This window comes from Hakea prostrata, chromosome 8 (genome assembly GCF_041222555.1).
Source record: "Hakea prostrata isolate BN-2017 chromosome 8, UWA_Hpros_2, whole genome shotgun sequence".
Taxonomy (NCBI): Eukaryota; Viridiplantae; Streptophyta; class Magnoliopsida; order Proteales; family Proteaceae; genus Hakea; species Hakea prostrata.
In genome coordinates this window covers 13,862,785-13,882,283 of record NC_142607.1, presented here as the reverse complement: position 1 = coordinate 13,882,283, position 19,499 = coordinate 13,862,785, and the positions used below count along the sequence as shown (strand labels likewise).

The 19,499-nt window shown below is 41.7% G+C and overlaps 2 protein-coding genes across 4 annotated transcripts; one reads left to right on the top strand and one right to left on the bottom strand.

Moving 5' to 3' along the window:
* The first annotated feature begins 227 nt into the window (after positions 1-227).
* On the top strand, positions 228-2,670 carry LOC149007092 (high affinity nitrate transporter 2.5-like). The gene is made up of 2 exons (XM_089164661.1): positions 228-1,372; positions 2,282-2,670. The coding sequence occupies exons 1-2, from the start codon at positions 228-230 to the stop codon at positions 2,655-2,657; spliced, it is 1,521 nt and encodes a 506-aa protein (XP_089020787.1). The 3' UTR covers positions 2,658-2,670.
* On the bottom strand, positions 1,367-18,978 carry LOC149007091 (putative apyrase 7). Of its 3 annotated transcripts, none has more exons than XM_089164659.1 (4): positions 18,805-18,978; positions 16,760-17,969; positions 4,454-5,023; positions 1,367-1,564 (listed from the first exon to the last, which is right to left on the bottom strand). In XM_089164659.1, the coding sequence occupies exons 2-3, from the start codon at positions 17,856-17,858 to the stop codon at positions 4,455-4,457; spliced, it is 1,668 nt and encodes a 555-aa protein (XP_089020785.1). In that variant the 5' UTR covers positions 17,859-17,969; positions 18,805-18,978; the 3' UTR covers positions 1,367-1,564; position 4,454. The 3 variants fall into 3 exon arrangements, with proteins under 3 accessions (XP_089020785.1, XP_089020784.1, XP_089020786.1); XM_089164658.1 differs by lacking the exon at positions 1,367-1,564 and adding an exon at positions 3,129-3,796; XM_089164660.1 differs by lacking the exon at positions 1,367-1,564 and having other exon boundaries at positions 3,804-4,756.
* Positions 18,979-19,499: the final 521 nt, after the last annotated feature.

The window sequence follows — 19,499 nt, the reverse complement described above, 5'->3', positions numbered from 1 at the left end:
CACATACGTTTGGAAACAACTCCAAATTTCTGTTCCTCTGGCTTTCTGCTCAACCGTATGAATTTAGCTTAATACTTGCACAGTATCCTTTTCTGCATGGGAGAGGGATGCAGAGTGAGGGATGCAGGTAGCTTATATTCATTGATCAGCTTACCTTAGCTGATCTCGAAATTACTAACACCCAAGAATCTCATCCACTCCAATCCAGCGCAATCTAACTATCAAACATGGAAACATCTGCTTCTGCAACAGATGCCGAACATCAGAGATTTGCTTTACCAGTAGACTCGGAGCACAAAGCAACTGAATTCCGATTGTTCTCGATTGCTGCACCACACATGCGAGCCTTTCACCTGGCATGGATATCATTTTTTGCTTGCTTCGTATCCAGTTTTGCAGCCCCACCTCTCCTTCCTATTATACGTGATAACCTCAACCTGACTGCCACTGACATTGGCAACGCAGGGATTGCATCAGTTTCTGGTGCAGTATTTGCTCGGCTAGCCATGGGGACAGCATGTGACCTTGTTGGCCCTAGGCTTGCCTCAGCATCGCTAATACTAATCACTTCACCAGTTGTCTATTTCACCTCCTGTGCCAATTCTGCTGTCTCATTCCTCCTTGTTCGCTTCTTCACGGGCTTCTCCCTCGCCACCTTTGTCTCTTGCCAATATTGGATGAGCACCATGTTCTCTGCTCCCGTTGTAGGAGTAGCCAATGGTGTAGCTGGAGGATGGGGCAATCTCGGTGGTGGAGCTTCCCAGCTCATAATGCCTCTTGTGTTTGAACTCATCTGCCACATTGGCGCAACAAATTTCACTGCTTGGCGAGTTGCATTCTTCATACCTGCTCTGTTCCAGACTTTAACAGCACTAGCAGTCTTTATCTTCGGCCAAGACTTGCCCGATGGAAATTTTTATGAGCTAAAGAAATCTGGGAGTAAGAAGAAAGATGAGGTCTCAAAGGTTCTCTACCATGGCATCTCCAACTACAGATCATGGATCCTGGCATTGACTTACGGCTACTGCTTTGGAGTAGAACTTACGATAGAAAATATGATTGCAGAGTATTTCTATGACAGGTTCAATCTGAAGCTCCGAACAGCCGGAATCATCGCAGCAACCTTTGGGTTAGCAAATATCTTTTCTCGACCATGTGGAGGACTGCTCTCCGACATTACAGCAAAAAGGTTTGGGATGAGAGGCAGACTTTGGTGCTTATGGGTGGTGCAGACTTTAGGTGGACTATTCTGTGTCATACTTGGGAGAATGGGATCATTAGGTGCATCCATTGTAGTGATGATCATTTTCTCAATCCTTTGCCAAGCTGCATGTGGACTTACATTTGGAGTTGTTCCATTCGTTTCCAGAAGGCAAGTGATCTCATCTTATTCTCACTATTTCTGACTCTTCATTTAACATATTTTACGCCCACCTTTCTATTGCTGGCTACACTTTTTTTATTCATAGAGTTTTCAGTACTTTACTCTTCAGAATCTAATTAGTTTTGTGTTCTCTGACTTGGATCAAAATATATCATTCAGGTCCAGTAGTTCCTGTATGAGCTTTCCACATAACAGAAATATCAATAAGAATGCCAACAAAAGAAAAGGGATCAATTCTTACATGTTCTACAACTTTTTAAGGTCCTATTGAACATATCAGTTTCTGTAAACAATTAGATGGAGGGTATAAAGCCTATTGGAAAGCTGGGACACAGTTTAGATCCTCATGCATGAAAAAGACTCATAAGCAAACTGTTGACATTGAAAATTTCAGTTATAGCAGGCACATCTCCTTTTCAGTAAAATACAAGTGCGATCCAACCATTTTCTGATCTTATCCCATTTACTTTTAGAAAGAAAAGATGGCAACAATAGCATGTTTCATGGAATGTCACCCTATAGTAAATAGAAAGCAAAAATTTCCCAGAGGACTTTCCTGTTCATCTTTCACCCAAGGCTTGAGCACTCACAGTATTGCCTCCAAGACATCCAACCAGCCCAAACCCAGAAGACCATTCTTTAAAGTTTATTTTGTTTTTGGATGAAAGAGGAGCCCTTTCTTCACTCCTAGTGTCACAGGGAATATACCTTCTTCAGCATCTTTTCACTGTTATATTAATGCTGCATCCAACTTCTACTTAATTTTAAACAGAGATTGATCAGAAGTGATCTTATAGTTGAACAACTAGAATGACTTCTGATCTTTTAGCAGTGCAGCTACTTGACTGAGATCTTATCCATCCCCCCCCCCCTCCTTCGTGATAATTGATTTTGCAGGTCACTAGGAGTAGTATCTGGAATGACGGGAGGCGGTGGAAATGTAGGCGCAGTTTTGACTCAGCTAATTTTCTTCAGAGGATCCAGATATTCAAAGGAAGCAGGGCTAAGTCTCATGGGTGTTATGATCATATGCTGCACTCTCCCTCTCGGCTTGATTTACTTTCCGCAATGGGGAGGGATGTTCTGTGGTCCAGTTACTAAGACGAACACTACAGAGGAAGAATATTACTCGTCTGAATGGAGTTCAAAAGAGAAAGAGAAAGGTTTCCATCTTGCAAGCTTGAAATTTGCTGATAATAGCAGGAGTGAAAGAGGACATAGAGTTGCTTCAGCGTCCACACTCACCGATGGAACCCCCCACCTACAAATCTGAATACTAGCAATTGCTAATGAATTACCGTTCTACTTAGAAAACCTAGAAAGATGAGCTGGGAAACTCTTTTCAAAAAAATTATTGCCCCAATGTTGGTTCAAAATGGAAGGGTGGTGAGAATGTGAAATAAAACAGAGCCCAGCACTGCAGCTGCCTAGCTCTATTCACAGCTGATTGTAATTCATCATACTGTACGTTACTTTCCATATGGAACAATAGCCCCTCTTATTCTATATTTAATAGGCTGTCCATATGAATTGAACACAAAATTTTACTCTTTAACATTCATTTTGTCAGGGTATCAGAGCAAAACCAAGCGAGCATCATCATTCAACCCAACGCTCCTCTCTGTCACAACTCACCATCATGACCAGTGAAAAAAATTATTTTCAATCTGAACCAGTTAATGCAAAGAAGATCACAAACTCCAGGGTTTTGATCATTCATCCCCTCATTACCTGCATCCCTCTGCTAATCCTAGGGTGAGTTCTGTATCTCAAGTTCTCAATGGACACAATTATCCCCTTAAAAAATACCATTAAGGGTGGGCCTTGGCTGTGAAAAAAAAAACTCTATTCTATTGATGGTACAATGTCATGACCGGAGATGCCTGCAACTCTTCTTATGGTCAGAGAACACTGTAGCAAAGATAATTTCATAGCTGTTCAACAATGTTTCTGCCAGTATAAATAATGGTGCTAGTTATGCTGACACTGCTAGAGAAGATAGGTTAGATTTAGAAGAGATTGAAGGAAGTTTGCAAATATATAACTTTAGTTCAAAGATTCTAGGGCAATGTTTTCAAAGATATCCATTTGCAAACTTCCTTCAAACCACATGCCAGATTCATCTTATTTCACAGCATTGAAAATATCATGTGATGAACTGGCATCATATATAAAATTTTGCAATTGTCCATGCATTGCAAATAAAAACTTTCAATCTCATCACCAGACCAAAAAAAATCCATCAGTTCTTGATGGGTTTCAATAAATCTTTTAGCACCATTCTTACTCAAATCCTAACCATAGATACATTAACCCACAGGTAAGGTGTATTCCCTGCTCCAGCAAGATGAGAAGCAAACAAAGCTGCATACTTCAGCATATTTCACAAACGAAGCTGCTGCCCTTATGTTTCTGAAAGAAAAAAAATCCACCAATTTGTCCAGGTGGGAGATACTAGAGAAAAAACCATTCAGAAACCCTTATAACAGTAATTCTAGTCATCTTTCAAGTAATTTCCTATACCATAACCACGGTTGTTGCAACATCTAGATGACACCCACAGCATTGAAAAGGGGGGACAGGGTCATGGATGAAAGGTGACACTACAGGACAACCACAGCACCAGGATGCATTGACAACTTTGAAGAGTGGATTAATTTAGACATCATGTGACACAAAAATCAAGTCAGGTCATTATCCTTCAGTTTGCAGATTAGAAGAATAAACTTCCTCTGATATTTTAGATTGTTAGTCCTCTGATATTTTAGATTGTTAGTCCATTCTTTACCTTCCAACTATACTCCGTCTTCATAAAAATTTATAATTTTCAATCCCAAATGCAACATATGGAAGAAAAAAATTAATTTCTATATCTCAATAACTTCCATGTTTTTGAGAACTTCCACTCCTTCCAATTTTATTTTTGAACCAGAATCAGAAATAAATTAATAGAGTTCAAATTTAGATGCAATACTTCCTTCCAATGAGAGTGAGAACAATCCTAGTAAAATAAGAGATACACATGAACTAAGCTTAAAATAGAAATATGTCCTAGATGTTTTTATATACCTCAATCAAGCTCTATCTTTGTTGCTGTATTTTGATTTACATGAGACACCAAATGTACACCAACAACATGATTCTTTTTCCCTTGCATAGGCAGTAACAAGTTTGTTGTCCTTCTAACTTGACAATAAACAGAAAACAGAATGCATAAGAGAAGCACAAAGTAAAGAGCATGATAAGATATGACCTCAGCCTTCAGACTTGACATTCCAGCATAAGGTTCTGCTTGACTAGGCAACAAGTATTCCCCTTCAATTAGTGCAGCTCCTAATGTCCAAGAAACATCTCCTGGACCAAAAAATATCTCTGCATCACCCAGGCACAAAGCTTCCTCAATAAGTGACACCATATATGGTACCCTGAAACAGTAGTGTACAGCATGATTTATGTTTTTTGAAATTTTCTTCAAGTCAGCCCATGATTTGGAACACAGTTCCTGGCCTTTCTCCAAGGTCTTAGACAAATTAGCTCTAGGACTCAAATTTAGCACATTATAGGCTGCAAAAAAACCAGATAAAGCATGGAAGCGAGCAATGGAGAGATGGGTAGCTGTTGAATTACTGGAATCAGTATCTGCAGATGGCAAAGAAAGTATTTAGATAAAAATGCATGCATCACATCTCATATAACTCATTGCTGGAAATGCAGGGAGAGGATAGTAGTTAAAAGAAGCTAAGCATGGATGAGAAGATAAGAGTAATGAATTATATAATAGCCCAAGAAAAGATATAAAATTGATGATGGACCAGTCAGAAAAGCTGCATTGAACCATGTAAAGATACAAGTATTCATGACAACCAACAGATTTAAATTCATGCCTAAATTAGACTCAACAATACCATCATCCCCCCCCCCCCCGCCAAAACCAATTTCTCTCTAGGTTTGGGGTGCGAATCCTGTATACGTTGCTCAAAACACAAAAACTCTTAAAAGAGTCGTATTATTTAATCAAATCACCTTTAATTGGCGGGGGATGTATTACATGTAAAACCATGCAAAATTCATATCTTAATCAGAAAAGGACTCCTTAACACTCTCAAAGACCTAATAAGGTAAAATAAACTCAAAACAAATTCTATCTAGCTATCAAATATCCAAATTCAAGGAGGAGCCAGGTCTGAACCTCCACCCCCTCCCGGCTCTACCCTGCCACCCTCCTCCCTCCTCCTGATCCTCTCTCTCCACCCCTTCTTCTCCTTCACCCAGACATGGTTTCACCCCACGCCTGATTACCCCCTCCATTATCGATGGCCACGTCACGCATTCTATCCTGATCTTGAACTGGAGCACCTCACTTGCAGAGTTGTAGGTCACTTCTTAGGTTCAAGACCTTCTTTTCACATCGTCAAAGCCTCAGTGGAAAAGCAATGCAAGCCAGATATTCATCTTCTCAACAGGTTATTTTCTTTTCAGGTTTTCTGATGAAGAAGACTTACACAGGGCCCTTAAAGATGGGACATGGACTGTTGGCAAGAGGCTTCTCTTTCTCAGAAATTGGCATCGCAAGTAGCTTCTTACTCGAGAGAACCATACTTCTCTACCTTTTTGGATCTCCTTCCAAGCTTACCTCTCCACTATTGGAATGCTGAGGGGCTGAGGATAGTAGGTTCTACCCTTAGGGCACCTCTCTTCTCTGATGCCAGGACTATGAAGAAAGACCGGCTTGCGTTTGCCTCATCTGTGGATCGATGTTACAGCCAACGCTCCTCTTCCTACTTCCATCACCATTAAGGAAGAAACAGCCACTGCTTTGAAATCAATGAAGGTTGAATGGAACCCCCTTTGTATCATTCCTGTAGATCTTTTGGGCATCATTCATGCTCCAAAAATCTTCAGCCATCTCCGATCGCCCCCCTCACCCGCTTCTCCAGTCAGCCCTAGCCTGAAAGTTGCCTCCTCGGTTGCGGAAGACCATACAATGATCAAATCCTCTATCCTGACTGCAATAGTTCCTCTATCTGCCCTCCTACTAACTCCTCTATCAATGTTCGTCCCAGCGATCTCTCTACCATCGTTGGCAAGGACTTTCTCCTGGTGAATTCAAATAGACTTGCCGCCCTCTCCTCTGCAGCTGGAATTGAAGCCTCTAACCAGCCTCAAACCCTTTCCCCCAACCGTTGCTGCTCTTGATGTCCTTTCAGTTGACCCTCTCTCTGACTGGTTCTCCCCTGCCACTGCTGGCAGCAGTGCTCGATCTCTCTCTCATACCGCCCTTTCCTTTACCTCCCCTTTCCTGCTAAAATTGCCCCGCCCTTGGTCACTTCTGCCTGCTCAGTGCTAATTGTGTTGTCGGTTTCCTTTGGCCTGCCTGCCATTTCTCCTTCCACATTACCTCCCCCTGCTCCTCTCATCTCCCCTGTTTCTCCTTCCCCTTTTCAGTTGTCCTCTCTTTCTCTCCTTCAACCTTCCTCGTATGTCTCTCCTATCGGCTCAGTGGATCTCCCCCCTTCTCCCCTCTTCTTCTAATCCTGCTTCTATTCTGGGCTGGCCCACCTATCAACTGAGCCCTCCCCCCCCTTCCTCCTTTGTTGCTGGGCCGAGTTTCTCTCCCTCTCCTCCCCTCCCCCTGAACCTTTTGTTCGGCCCAGCCTTACTCTCTTCTCCTCTCCTGTCGACCCCCCATCTGGGCTTCCCTCTTCCTCTCTCCCCCTTGGCGTGGCCTAGTCTTTTCCGTTGGGTTTGTCCCTTCCCCTCCCCTAGAGCTTAATCTTGATCCAATTTTTGTGGCCGCGAGTGAGGTTGGGGCTCTTCTAACACTAAGATTCCTTCTCCACCTCCTCGGGAACGCTGGAGAAGTTCACACTTTACAAAAGGTCGCCTCCCCCTCGCTGATGATTATCTAGTTGAGCTCCTGTCTTCCAGGAAAAAAAACAGAAAAATAGGAAGTAATAGTTGGCCACTGTTTGTCTTGGGTTTTTATTCTTGGCCTTTGAGGCCTATCTTGTTTTCTTTTGTTTGGCCTTGCTGGCCTTTGTAGGGCTTTGCCTGGTTGCCCCCCCCCCCCCATCTCTTCCTTTTTCCATCCAAAAAACCAAAATCCTAAGTGAACTCAAGCACTAGAGTTAACTATTAATCCCAAGAACTGACATTACCCACATTTTATGGGTTCATTACATTAAAGATCCAAAAATAAGAAACCTAAGGGGCATGTAGGAGCATGGGACAAAGCGAAGTCCTCAGGCACACTTGATCCATTGGACAGTCTCCAACTGCATCACAGGAGCTGCCAGGAAGTCAGTCACCTAGGTGCAGCAGATTTTTAAATAACCCTTAAATTTTTGGAGCCATCAGGATGCTTTTTTTTTTTATTTGAATTAATATGTTTTTTATTTTGTGCAATTGGAAGTTTATCAGATAAAAGTTTTCATATTTTCTTATGTTGATTAATGTCTATGGTATATGTTTCATTTCATATTAAGATAGATCAGTTGCTACCTATATGTGATCCAACTACATAACTTATATAACACTTATGAAACAACACCCCCCCCCCCCCCAAAAAAATGTTGATTTATAATCCCAAGGCATGACTAGGCAGATTTGCCTTGAGAGGTTCAAATAGATGACTGGAGTATTTGATATCAAATAATTCCTCATCAGTGCAAGTCATACTAATAGTGTATCATTCACAATTAAAAGTTCGGAACCGATTTGAAAACTACAAGATTGGAACGCCTCTTGTATGCCAAGATTTGTGTTAATATTTCAGCAGCCAAGCCCCTACTATCCCATATCACCATTGAAGACGATAATGGTTTGCTCTACAACCAAATCATAGCCTATGATTGGATACCAGCTAGATGTGAAGCATGTTCATCCTTTGGTCATGAAGAACCAACCTGCAACTCATTGATGTCTGTGAAATCTTTGTCTTTGGAATTCTGCCCAAGCTGGTAGCAAAGACTCCTCCACCGACTAACAAAGAATGCATACCGCCGCCTCTTGAAGATAGAATGGAAGAAAATACTGTTTCGTTTGCTCAGATTCCCCTAATCGACAAGCTTGAGCAAGTCTCTGTGCTCATTACTCCTACCAGCTCCACTCCCATGACTCCTCCGGCGGCCAAGACCTACAGGAGAAACCGAAAAAAGAAATTGTACTTCCTCTGGTTTAGCTATTCTGACACCTCTGACTTCTGCAAACCTAGCTTCTTAGGTGAATGATGTCGCTGATGCTCCACTGCTCGAGGCTCCCACTCCCACTACCACACTATAGGCATTGTTGACGATGCTTCCGCCTCTTGATCGACGCAAATTCCGGTTTCCCTTGATCGTGCCCATCACGACAACCCAGGTGTTGACTCCAGTAGCCCATCGCCATTGTCTATAATGGGAAGCACAATTCCCCCTTTACCGCCTGCTAGGCCATCACCTCAACCCCTACACCTTTCCTCTTCTGTGAAAACAAAAAAGGATCCTCCTCCTGTATTGTCTAACTTATCCTCTCTCCTCCCCACTAGCGGTGTGGTGGGCCCCCACACCTCCACTAACCCTCTTTACCCACTTTAACCCTTCTACCCATACCCAATCCTAACCCATCGCCTACTGGGCCTCCTCACTCAAGCCCATTACATCCTAACTTAAACCCGTCTAATGCTTTTGGCCCAAACCACCGACAACCTACTAAGCCCAATGATAAATCTCTCCAAACCCACCCTTCTGATGCTTTTGGCCCAACCACCACCACCCCTCTAAGCCTAATGAAATTCCTTTACCAAACCACTAGCGTCCTCTGGATCAAAACCATCCCATTCTCATCTCCTATTCCCAACCCCCTTGAGCCCACTTTTGATAGCCACTTTAAAAACCAACCTTTTTACCCAACTACCGATTCCTCCATTGACCCAAACCTATTTGAAACTCCCTCTCCCCTACATTCCCCTTTGTGTGAGACTCCCTCCATTGAGTCCCCTCCCCTCTCTCTTAGTGGTGCCCATACCCCCAATAGCAACTTTGATGCTCCTTTCCCATCAATAGTAGTTATGCCCAATATTCTCATTTGGAATGTTAGGGGGTTAATGCCCTCTTTAAGCAAGCCAATGTGAAAATTTCCATTCATTAAGCAAAAGTCTCTTTTTGTGCCCTCCTCGAAACCCACATTCATAATAACAATGCCCATCCGATTGCCAGGTCTATAGCCCCCACTTGGTCGTTTCTCTCTAATTCTAATCTTGCCCCCAATGGCCACATTTGGATTCTTTGGGATCCATCTAAGTTTCAAATCACTCTTCTTTCATCTTCCCCTCAATTCATGCACCTTCGGCTTATCCCTCCCTCCTTGATCTCTCCCCTCTTCCTCACCATCATCTATGGCTTTAACCGGCCCTCTAACCGTACCCCTCTTTGAACGATCTCCGCTCTATTGCTCCTTTTACAGAGGGGTGCCCTTAGGGTATTGGTGGCGATTTCAATATAGTATGGTACTTGCATGAGAGAGTTTATGGTAATCTTTTGGATCCGATGGTTGTGGATGATTTTAAAAACCTGCCTTGAGGATACGGGCCTCTTAGATCTTCGTTGGTCAAGCCATCTTCTCACTTGGCAACAACGGAGGATTGGAGAAGCCCGTATTGCCTCCAAGCTTGATCATTTTATGGTCAATGAGTCATGGCTATCCATCTTCCCTGCTTCCCATGCCTGCTTCTCCTCCCTGCATTATCCATATTCTCGACCCCCCTTCTCAAGTCCCAATCCCTTCAAATTCTTAGATATGTGGACCTCCAGCCCTTCCTTCTCCCTACCATTATTGAGGCTTGGAACCAACCGGTCCATTTTAATTCCCTCCCCCTCATTTCCTTTGCCCGAAAGCTTAAAAACACAAAGCTTGCCCTTCGATCTTAGAACTCCTCCACCATCGGAAATATCTCCTCCAGAATCTCTTCTTGCAGCTCTAATCTCTCTATAATCCAACACCTAATCCAGGGGGACCCCACTGACTCCTCCCTTGCTAAGGAAGAGAGATCCCTCTCCCTAACCCTTTCCTCCCTCTCCTCTCAGGAGGAAAGCTTCCTTCAGCAAAAGGCAAGAATCAAATGGCTTGACCTGGGGGATGCAAACACCGCCTACTTCCATCGATCCCTTAAAGGTCGCCTGAATTTCAACTCCATCCCTTGTCTCCTTTCTAAGTGGATCCTAGATCTCCGACCTCCCCAATATCAGGTCCGAAATCGTTTCTTTCTTTTCCAACCTTCTCTCTCCATCTTCCCTCCCCCTCCCCTGATAAGCATGCATTTATCATTATTTATTTGATTTAATTCCTCATACTTATTTAATTAAAAGAGAGCTAATTGATTATTTTTGTGTATTTTTCAGAAAAAATGTGATTTTGGTTATTAGAGATAATATGGAGTAAAGTTGGCATATATATTAGATATTGGTGGATTTTAAATCATGGAATTCAATCTTGCTGTCCAAGAAATCATGAAAAGTGAGATCTTAGCCAAATTGGAAACATGTGGAGGTCTAAGGAACAAAATTGGTAATAAATCTGAAAATCGGGTAAACAGACCTACCTTCAGTATTTTGGGCATATCTCTCTCGTATAAGCTCGGATTGCGGTGATTCAAGATGCTATGGAACGATATCAAAAATATCTACAACTTTCTAGGTTTGAGTTTTTCCAAAATCCGAATTAATAAATGTCGAATTGACGAGTAAAGAGAGGGGATTCATTGTGTGCGGGAGACATAAAAGAGAAGCCAGCCACGAAAAGAGGGGAAGACGGCGAACGCGGATCTTGGCTCTCATCTCTCTCATTGCTGAAGAAGAAGACCACATCCTCTCTCTCTCTCTCTCTCTCTCTCTCTCTCTCTCTCTCTCTCTCTCTCTCTCTCTCTCTCTCTCTCTCTCTCTATGTTTCATCTTTATTTGTCTTATGAACTTTGTGATAATGAGTAGCTAGTTCCTTTTCTTTGGGATGTAGATGAACCATGCTTATTTCATTAATTTGATTGTTCTATATCTTCTAGTTGATTGTGTTTGAGTTTGGCCAAAGATGTTCTATAGCTTAGCAAACTAAGAGTGCCAAGCTTCGGCGAAGGACGATAGTTTTGCGAAGATAGGGCATATCTAGGAAGACCATCCTTAATTTGGTTTGAAGTGTAGAGTTATATCGGTTAGGGAAAAGCATTGGGGATTCGAAATCCCAAAGATCTTCACATATTCATAGTTTTTTTGCATTGATTAATAGATTTAATTTAAATTTAGTTTTATTGAATTTAATCTTAGTAACTTAGCCTTTTAGTTCCCCATAGTTCGACCCCGTACTTTTTGCTTGCTAGATTAGTATAGGATTTTATTTTTGATTGGTTAGCGACACGATCAAATTTTGGCGCATACCCCCACACTTGAGTGTTTGCTAGTTCTCGAGCAAAACAAAACAATAAAAGCTATCATTTGAGTCTCCACTTCTCCTTCTGTTTCTGCGATCCAAACTCCCTCTCCACCTCCTCTCTTCTCTTCCTCTGGCGACCTCTGTCTTCTGTTCTAAAAAATAAAAATAAAAAATTGAGCGTGTCTAGTTCCATTTCAGGTTCATCTGTGTTTGTTGAGGGTTCCAGTCTCTTTGGCTCCTTAGGCATCGGGGGAAGTCCTGAGGGGTATATTTGTTGTTCTCTCCAAATCAGGTTCAATCTCAAATTCGAACTCATATCCGCTCTCTATTTCTTCTTCTATCTCCCTTTCTGTTTTGAGCTCGTCAGTTGTTGATCTCTCCGTATCAAATTCGACCTCAGATTCATATTCTTCTTTTCACTTTGTTTCTCCTTCTCTTCCCTTCTTGTTTCGGGGGTTCGCTCCAATTTGACGAGGGTTCCATTGACCTTCTTTGGCTTTGGGGGAAAGCCATGTGAGCTATCATTTTTGAACCCTCCATTTTGTTTAGAGTCTTATTAGCTCTCTTTGTTTTTTTCTTTCTCTTTTTCCTCAATCTTGTGATACTGCATTCCCTTGCGTCCCTTGCCTCCATGGTGCTGCTGAGTTGGTCCTTGTGCTTTGTTACTAGGAAGGCTTCCCATAGTTCCAATAGATCGGGAGACTACGTCGGTTCTGCTGGGCCCCTTTGATCCACTTCCATGGATGCTTCTAGTCTGGCTATGGATCACTTATGTTGTGTAACAAGTTTGCTATTATTGTTGCCCTTAAATTGTTGCTTGGCTCATTGTCTTTTAGTTTGCTTCTTTGTTCGACCTTGGGCCTTTTATGCTTGTGTATCTAGTTTGCTTTAATTGTTGCTCTTAGGTAGTTGCTAGGCTCAATGCCTCTTAGGTTGCTTGTTAGTTGAGGCCTTTTTCTCGCTTTGTCTAGGCTTGTCACTTGTGCTATTGTATTTTCTTCTCTTTGGTAATGAATTATTTAATCATCCAAAAAAAAAAAAACAATAAAAGCAATACAGAAAATGAATAAATAAAAACCTAACTCACTTTTGTAGGAATCACGGTTGCACTTAGCATGTGCAAGAAGCCTTTAAACCCCTAGGTTACCCTAGTGGACGAGTTGTGTCTCGTGAGTGTTTGCAAAGAATATGCACACAAAATTCTTAAGTATTCTTCTTGTTGATAGTTGGCAGAGCAATGTCACAAAGATACAAAGTGCCCAATTTTTTCTAGCTTTGGTAAGATAAATGTTTTAATTCCTTGCTTAGATACAAAATGAGAGTTTAAGGGTTTTAGAAATTCCATCTGATGTGATGAGCACCCTCTTAAGAGAATAGTAATGGGTTTTACATTTTGAGACTGAGGTTGAATCGGAAAATAGGAACTCCAAGTAGTCCGAAAGGTTTGACCATCTAGTTGTCTTGTATTGCCTTGTGCTTATGGTGACAAGTTGAGACCGATTTTAGATTGTTTATATGTGAAGTGAATTGAAATATAATGTGAAGAAAAAAGAAGAAAAAAATATACTAAAGTTTAAAGTTTATACCTCCTTCTTAGTAACCGGGTCTCGGTGTCACCAACATCGTGCCTTGTGTCAAACAGTTGAGGTGTCTTTGGTCCAGTCTTGACCTGTAGCCTGGTTGGCTTGAGTAAGTAGGTTCGAGGGGTATTCTACACCTAATCCCTTAAGGCCATCTGGCTTGAGAGCAACTAACACAACACTCTTTACTTAGGCCATCTAGAAAGCTTAAGAGGCAAGATATTGCACAGACTAGAACTATGAACATTAAAGAAATAAGTGAATTAATGTGCTTATAAAGGTGAAATGTCTAAGAAGGTCAATATTACTTAGATCTTGAGTTCTTGGTATTATTTGGTATCTAGATTAGTCTTACCTGAGGGTGAACTAGTAGACTGAAGATAAGAGGAGACTTCTCGATTGAATTGTTTGCCTAGAGCTAGACTCAAGAGAGAGTGTAAAGAGCTTAAATGTGGGGGTGCCTATATTCCCTTCAATCTTTAATGGAGTGTCTTTGTCTTGGAATCTATCTTTTTACTCTTACTATTTCCAGAATAATTAGAAGAACACCCCCCGGCCATCCCTTCCCCCCTCTCTCCTCAATAAATTGGTCCTCCTTCCGCCTTAGATTCTCTCCACTCCATCCCTTCCCTTAAGGAGATTCTTTCTACCATCCTCTCTCACAAAGCCAATCATGCCCTAGGTTCTGATGGATTTAGTATGATATTTTTCCTGGCTTCCTGGGATTTCATTAAAGATGATCTAGTTCATGCCATTCGGAGTTTTTTCCTTAATCCTTCCCAACTATCCTCCATCAACCAAACATTCCTCTACCTCATCCCCAAGAAGCCTGGAGCCTCGTCTCTTTATGACTTTCACCCCATCTCCCTCTGCATTATCATCTACAAATTTATCTCTAAAATCCTTGCCAATCAAATTAATAAGGTCATTCCCTCGCTTGTGAGTCCTAACCAATATGACTTCATTTTGGGTCGCAGCATCTTGGATAATATCCTCCTTTGTGCGGAAATAGTTCGAGGAATTGATAGAGCCTCCCATTCCCCGACGGCCCTCCTGAAAGTGGACCTTCATAAAGCCTTTGATTCTATCCATTGGTACTTCATTAATGAGGTCCTCTCTGCTATGGGCTCCCCCCAGCCTTTGTCCGCTGGATTGAGATTTGTATCTCCACCCCCCCCCCCCACTTCTCCATCATCACCAATGGCTTTCCTACCAATTATTTCCCCTTTAGGGTGGGAATTCGTCAAGGATGTTCCCTTTCCCCCTACCTATTCTTTTTGGCTCTCAAGGTCTTCTCCCGTATCCTACAATCCAAAACGGATCAGCACCTAATCTCTCCTATCCCTAAGTGCAGATCCACAAATCTTACCACTTCGCCTTTGCGGATGATCTCATGATCTTCTCCAAAGCTGACCATCAATCTATCTCTGCCATCCTCTCCTCTCTCTACCTTCGAAAGCTCTCTCTGGGCTCTGTATCAATTTTAATAAATCTACTTCTCTCCAGAGTCTCGGACCCATTCCGCTCCTCTCTCTCTTACAACTCTCTGGGTTCAACCTTAGCTCCTTTCCTGTGACCTATCTTGGCCTACCTCTTATCCCCGGCAAGCTCACCCGCCACCAATATGCCCCTATGCTTGATCATATTAGGAAAAAACTCCAACTTTGGAAAGGAAAACTTTTATCTTTCGCTGGAAGAGTGGTGCTCATTCAATCTGTCCTCCAATCTGCATATCTTTATTGGGCGGTATATTCTCAAGTTCCCAAATCCATTATTATGTCTATGGAATCCCTTTTCTATGTTCCTCTGGAAATACCAAGAATCCTCCTGATTCCTTCATCCCATCTCTTGGGCCGTAGTCTATCATCCCAAATTTGAGGGTGGCCTGTGAATACGTCGTATCCTTGACATTAACATGGCTTGCCTCCTGAAGCTCATTTGGAAAATTGCCTCTAAGCATGATTCTATATGGGTTTCCTAGGTCTACTCTTACAGTCTCAAGCAGGACTCATTCTAGACTGCTTTGTGCCCTTCAAATCCCTCCTAGATCTGGAGGAAGATCATGTTCCTTCGTCCTCGAGCTCTTCTCTGCAATCTCTATCCAAATTTCTTATGGAATCTCCACTCTTATCTGGATAGACCCCTGGCATCCATTGGACGTTCTCTACACACTACTTGGCCCTCGCATGGTATACGAAACCCGCATCCCCAAGACTGCCACCCTTGATACCTTCATCATCAATGGGTCTTGGTCCCCCTCCCCCACCCTAGTCTCACACAAGTCTGGAATGCCCTCCCCCCTATCCTTAACCTGTCTCGAGATACTGCCATTTGGACCATTTCACCCTCCAAAACCTTTTCCACTTCCTCTCCTTGGAACCTTCTCTGCTCCCCTTACCCTCATGTCCCCTAGTCCCCTTTGGTCTGGTTTAAAGGCAACATTCCCCGCCATGCCCTCACCCTTTGGAGAGCTCTCAACCATGCCCTACCAACCCAATCCTTCCTTATTAGCCGCCACATCCCTACTAACCCTAGTTGTACCCTTTGTTGGAATGGTTCAGAGGACATTGACCACCTTTTTTTCTCCTACCCATTTTCTCGGTCCCTTTGGGTAAGAGCCCTTGCTTCCATTTGGCCCCGCTCGAGATGATCCTTTGGGTTTGTTTGTGACTGGACTTGGATCCTGCGGAATTTTGCTAGGCCCTCCATTTGTGACCATCTTGGCAAGCTCGTCTTTGGTGCCACCATTCACCACATTTGGTGGGAGCGCAACCTTAGAAGATGGACTTCCTAATCTTGATCCTTAATCCTGATTTGGAAAGCCATCTATTTTTATGTGTCTCCTAGATTGCTATCTTTCCCCCATCCCCCTGTTGATGACAATCCCATAAATAAGTTAATTGTTAGCACCTGGGGTCTCAGGTCCACTTTTATTTCTCCCTCTTAGTGTCTGGTGCCCCCCTGTTCCTCTCTCCTCTTGTTTTTTCTTGTTGATTTAATATAATTATTTTTCATCCCAAAAAAAAAAAAAGGTTCAAAACCACCCTTCTAGTTGTGAACCTTCCATGAACGACAATAATAGAAACCAAATAGTTAAAAAAAAACTTCCTACAGCAGCCTGCAGCCTAGAAGGCTCTAACAAGTTGAAGAGTCAATGTTCAGCCAAAACAAATCAAGAAAGATAGCTTAAGAGTTACTGTAGCATCTTTCTTTGGTACATAATATTTGGAAGCCAGAACTTGCAATAATCATGACTCGGCCATATAATAACATAAAATTGAGATTTTCAGGGTACTGAACCTACCCAGGGAGGAAAGCCTCCAAAGTACACAATGGACATATAGATCTTTAACATTCTATTTGGCAATAAAAGATTAGGTAAGATAAGCTAACTAACCATTAAAGGAAGGCAAGGCTTTGCAATTCATAACTTCAGTTATCTGCAACCAATCAGAGCTACTCGAATGCATTGAGGCAGCCCTTGCAAGTTCCTTGCATTGTTCCCAATCTGGATCTCCGACCAGAGTAACTAAAGGGAAGCCATCACTATTACTCGATGGTACACCGCTAGAATTTCTTTGACCACTAGCATAAGGCTGGAAGCAACCATAGCAAGTATAATTCTGCTTGAATCCCGAACTGAGACAAGGATGGCTGAGTTCAAGGTTTACATCAACATTATCTCTAGGCTGCAGCTTCTGTTCACTCAGAATTACAATGGTTCTGTCAAATGCATCATTCAGACCAAATGCTGGTAATGAGTATGCTAATATCTGGTGCTCAATCAGCCCAATTTTTGATGAAATGGGATGCATATTATCTCTTGATTCATCTGTTTCTACGACCACTTGCAAGGATGAACCACCCAAGTCAAGGACTCCTACTGTGGAAGTGTTCAAAGACTTCTCCAGGAACCCCAATTTATAGTTTAAAGCAACCCAACCATAATAAGCCTCCTCCTTCCCACTCAACACCCTAGTTGAACTCATTCTATAACCAAATGGGTGCTCACTTACAACAGCTTCTGCATTCTCTAGAATCCAGCCAGCATCCTCATTTGGCAAATTTCGTAACCCAGCAGTCGCTAAAAGGAAGAGAGAAGTATCACCATGCCTTTCAGAAGGTATTTGCTGCTCTGCCCAGATAAGCAATGGCTCCAATGCTGCCCTTATGCCAGAAGAGTTATGAACAAATTTATCAAGACCTGGCTCAGTTTGCATGCAGTGGTAATGACAAGCATCCTTGTGGAGGGGGTTCTTGGTTGATAAATCAGGAAATGCATGCAACAAGGTAGGCAAGTCGTGGTTACTTGTGATATTTCTTTGCCATTCATACACATTTACTCGAGTACCAGTGCTTCCGCAATCCAGAACCACAGTGAAGTACGAATGTCGAGCTTCTCCTCGTCTAAATGCAATAGAAGCAGCTATAAGTATCACCACAACAACAAGGATGATACTGATTTTCAGACAGCATTTACATTGGAAGGAACTCATTAATAGAGACCTAAAATTTGTGGGGCTGGCTCAAACCCTCTTCCTTTTTACTCTTTGATTCCTGACATGCATTTTAACAATACCTCAGAGGGGGGACTGAAGAATGTGGACCTGTTTCAAAAATTTCATAGATGATGATGAGATGACCAACCAGGAAGCATTACCAATATGTAATCTTTCCATTCTTCCACGTTGAGTAAACAATTCATGATTGCATTACACTAACCTTACTTCTAAAGAAGCATGAACAGAAAAAAAGTAATAAAGTATGTTTCGTTCTTGATGTGTGTGTGTGGGGGGGGATAATGGCTGCTTTACATAGCCACAGAGACGAAATTAACATAAAATCAGTCATTGTCTAGCCAATGGAATTTTAAAGATTGCCAAGACTGATTACAATTGCGAATTTTTTATGATGACAACAATAATTACTTTATTTAATAAAATAAATAAAATTCCAAATTTGAATTTATGAGATTATGCTGCCTCCTGTAAAACTACAAACAGAAGCAGAAACGCCGCTGTTGGCATTATCGCTGAGAGAGAGAATTACAGATCCGGTAAAACCTTATCGCCACCCTAACACATCAAGCATCAAAAAGCGAGAGATAACTGAAGTTAATTGTCAATATAGCCTCAGAACAACGAAGTAATCTACCACTTGAATTAGTGAAACTAAAAAATCTTAAATATAATAAAAAAATAAAAATAATGGATCCAAATCTGCAGGTCCAATTGAAATTGCGACTCTTCATAAAATCACGAATTTTGTATAATTTGAAAGGAAAAATCTGAAAGCATAGCAACAATTTTACTCCAAATGTCAATCCAAAACCAACTTACAAACAAGTCGAATTGCCATTCGAGCAGTAACAGATGAAATAGATATCACAGATACAAACACAAACCAGATCGAACTTACTTTAATTGAGTTACTGTGACGTACCTCGGCTCGTTGCGGAAACCCTACAGTGTGATCTTCAGCTCCACCTCTTCCCCTGCCTCCCTTTCTGGTTCGTTGTCTGTGTTCCAACTCCCAATTTAACTGCCGTTGTGCTGATGTCACTCCATTCTCTCTATCGAAAAAGCTTCGAGCTGCCAATGATTTCCTGACGCTTAACACGTCATGGTCATAAAACTTCCATGCGATTGATTACACAAATCCACCCAAACAAGATAAATGGATAATTACTATTGCTCTAGTGTTATAATTTAATTATTAAAAAGACTTTACCCTTTTAAAATTACTGAATCCCCTTCGATGGGGTTAAGATGGTGTATGTTTAATGTTTATTTTGCTCTTCTAGATTAAGAAACGTATAACTAATATTCTCTTTATCTAGAAAAAATCATAAGAAATATCAATTTTACAATTACTCTTATTATTTTGAATTTAAAAAATCAATGTTAGTGTTATAAAATAAAGAGAAAATATATTAGATACAAAGAAGAAAGACAAGATGAGTTCAATCAGAACTAATTCATTCAGTTGAGTGCATTACATATTTGTAGTAGAAGGAGCATCTACTCGATATAATACATATATGATTCCCATAAGATATTCTTGATATGGAAAATGATTCCCAAGATAGTCATGATAATATTGACTCCAATATTGTGTAATGAGATGGTTGTATCTTC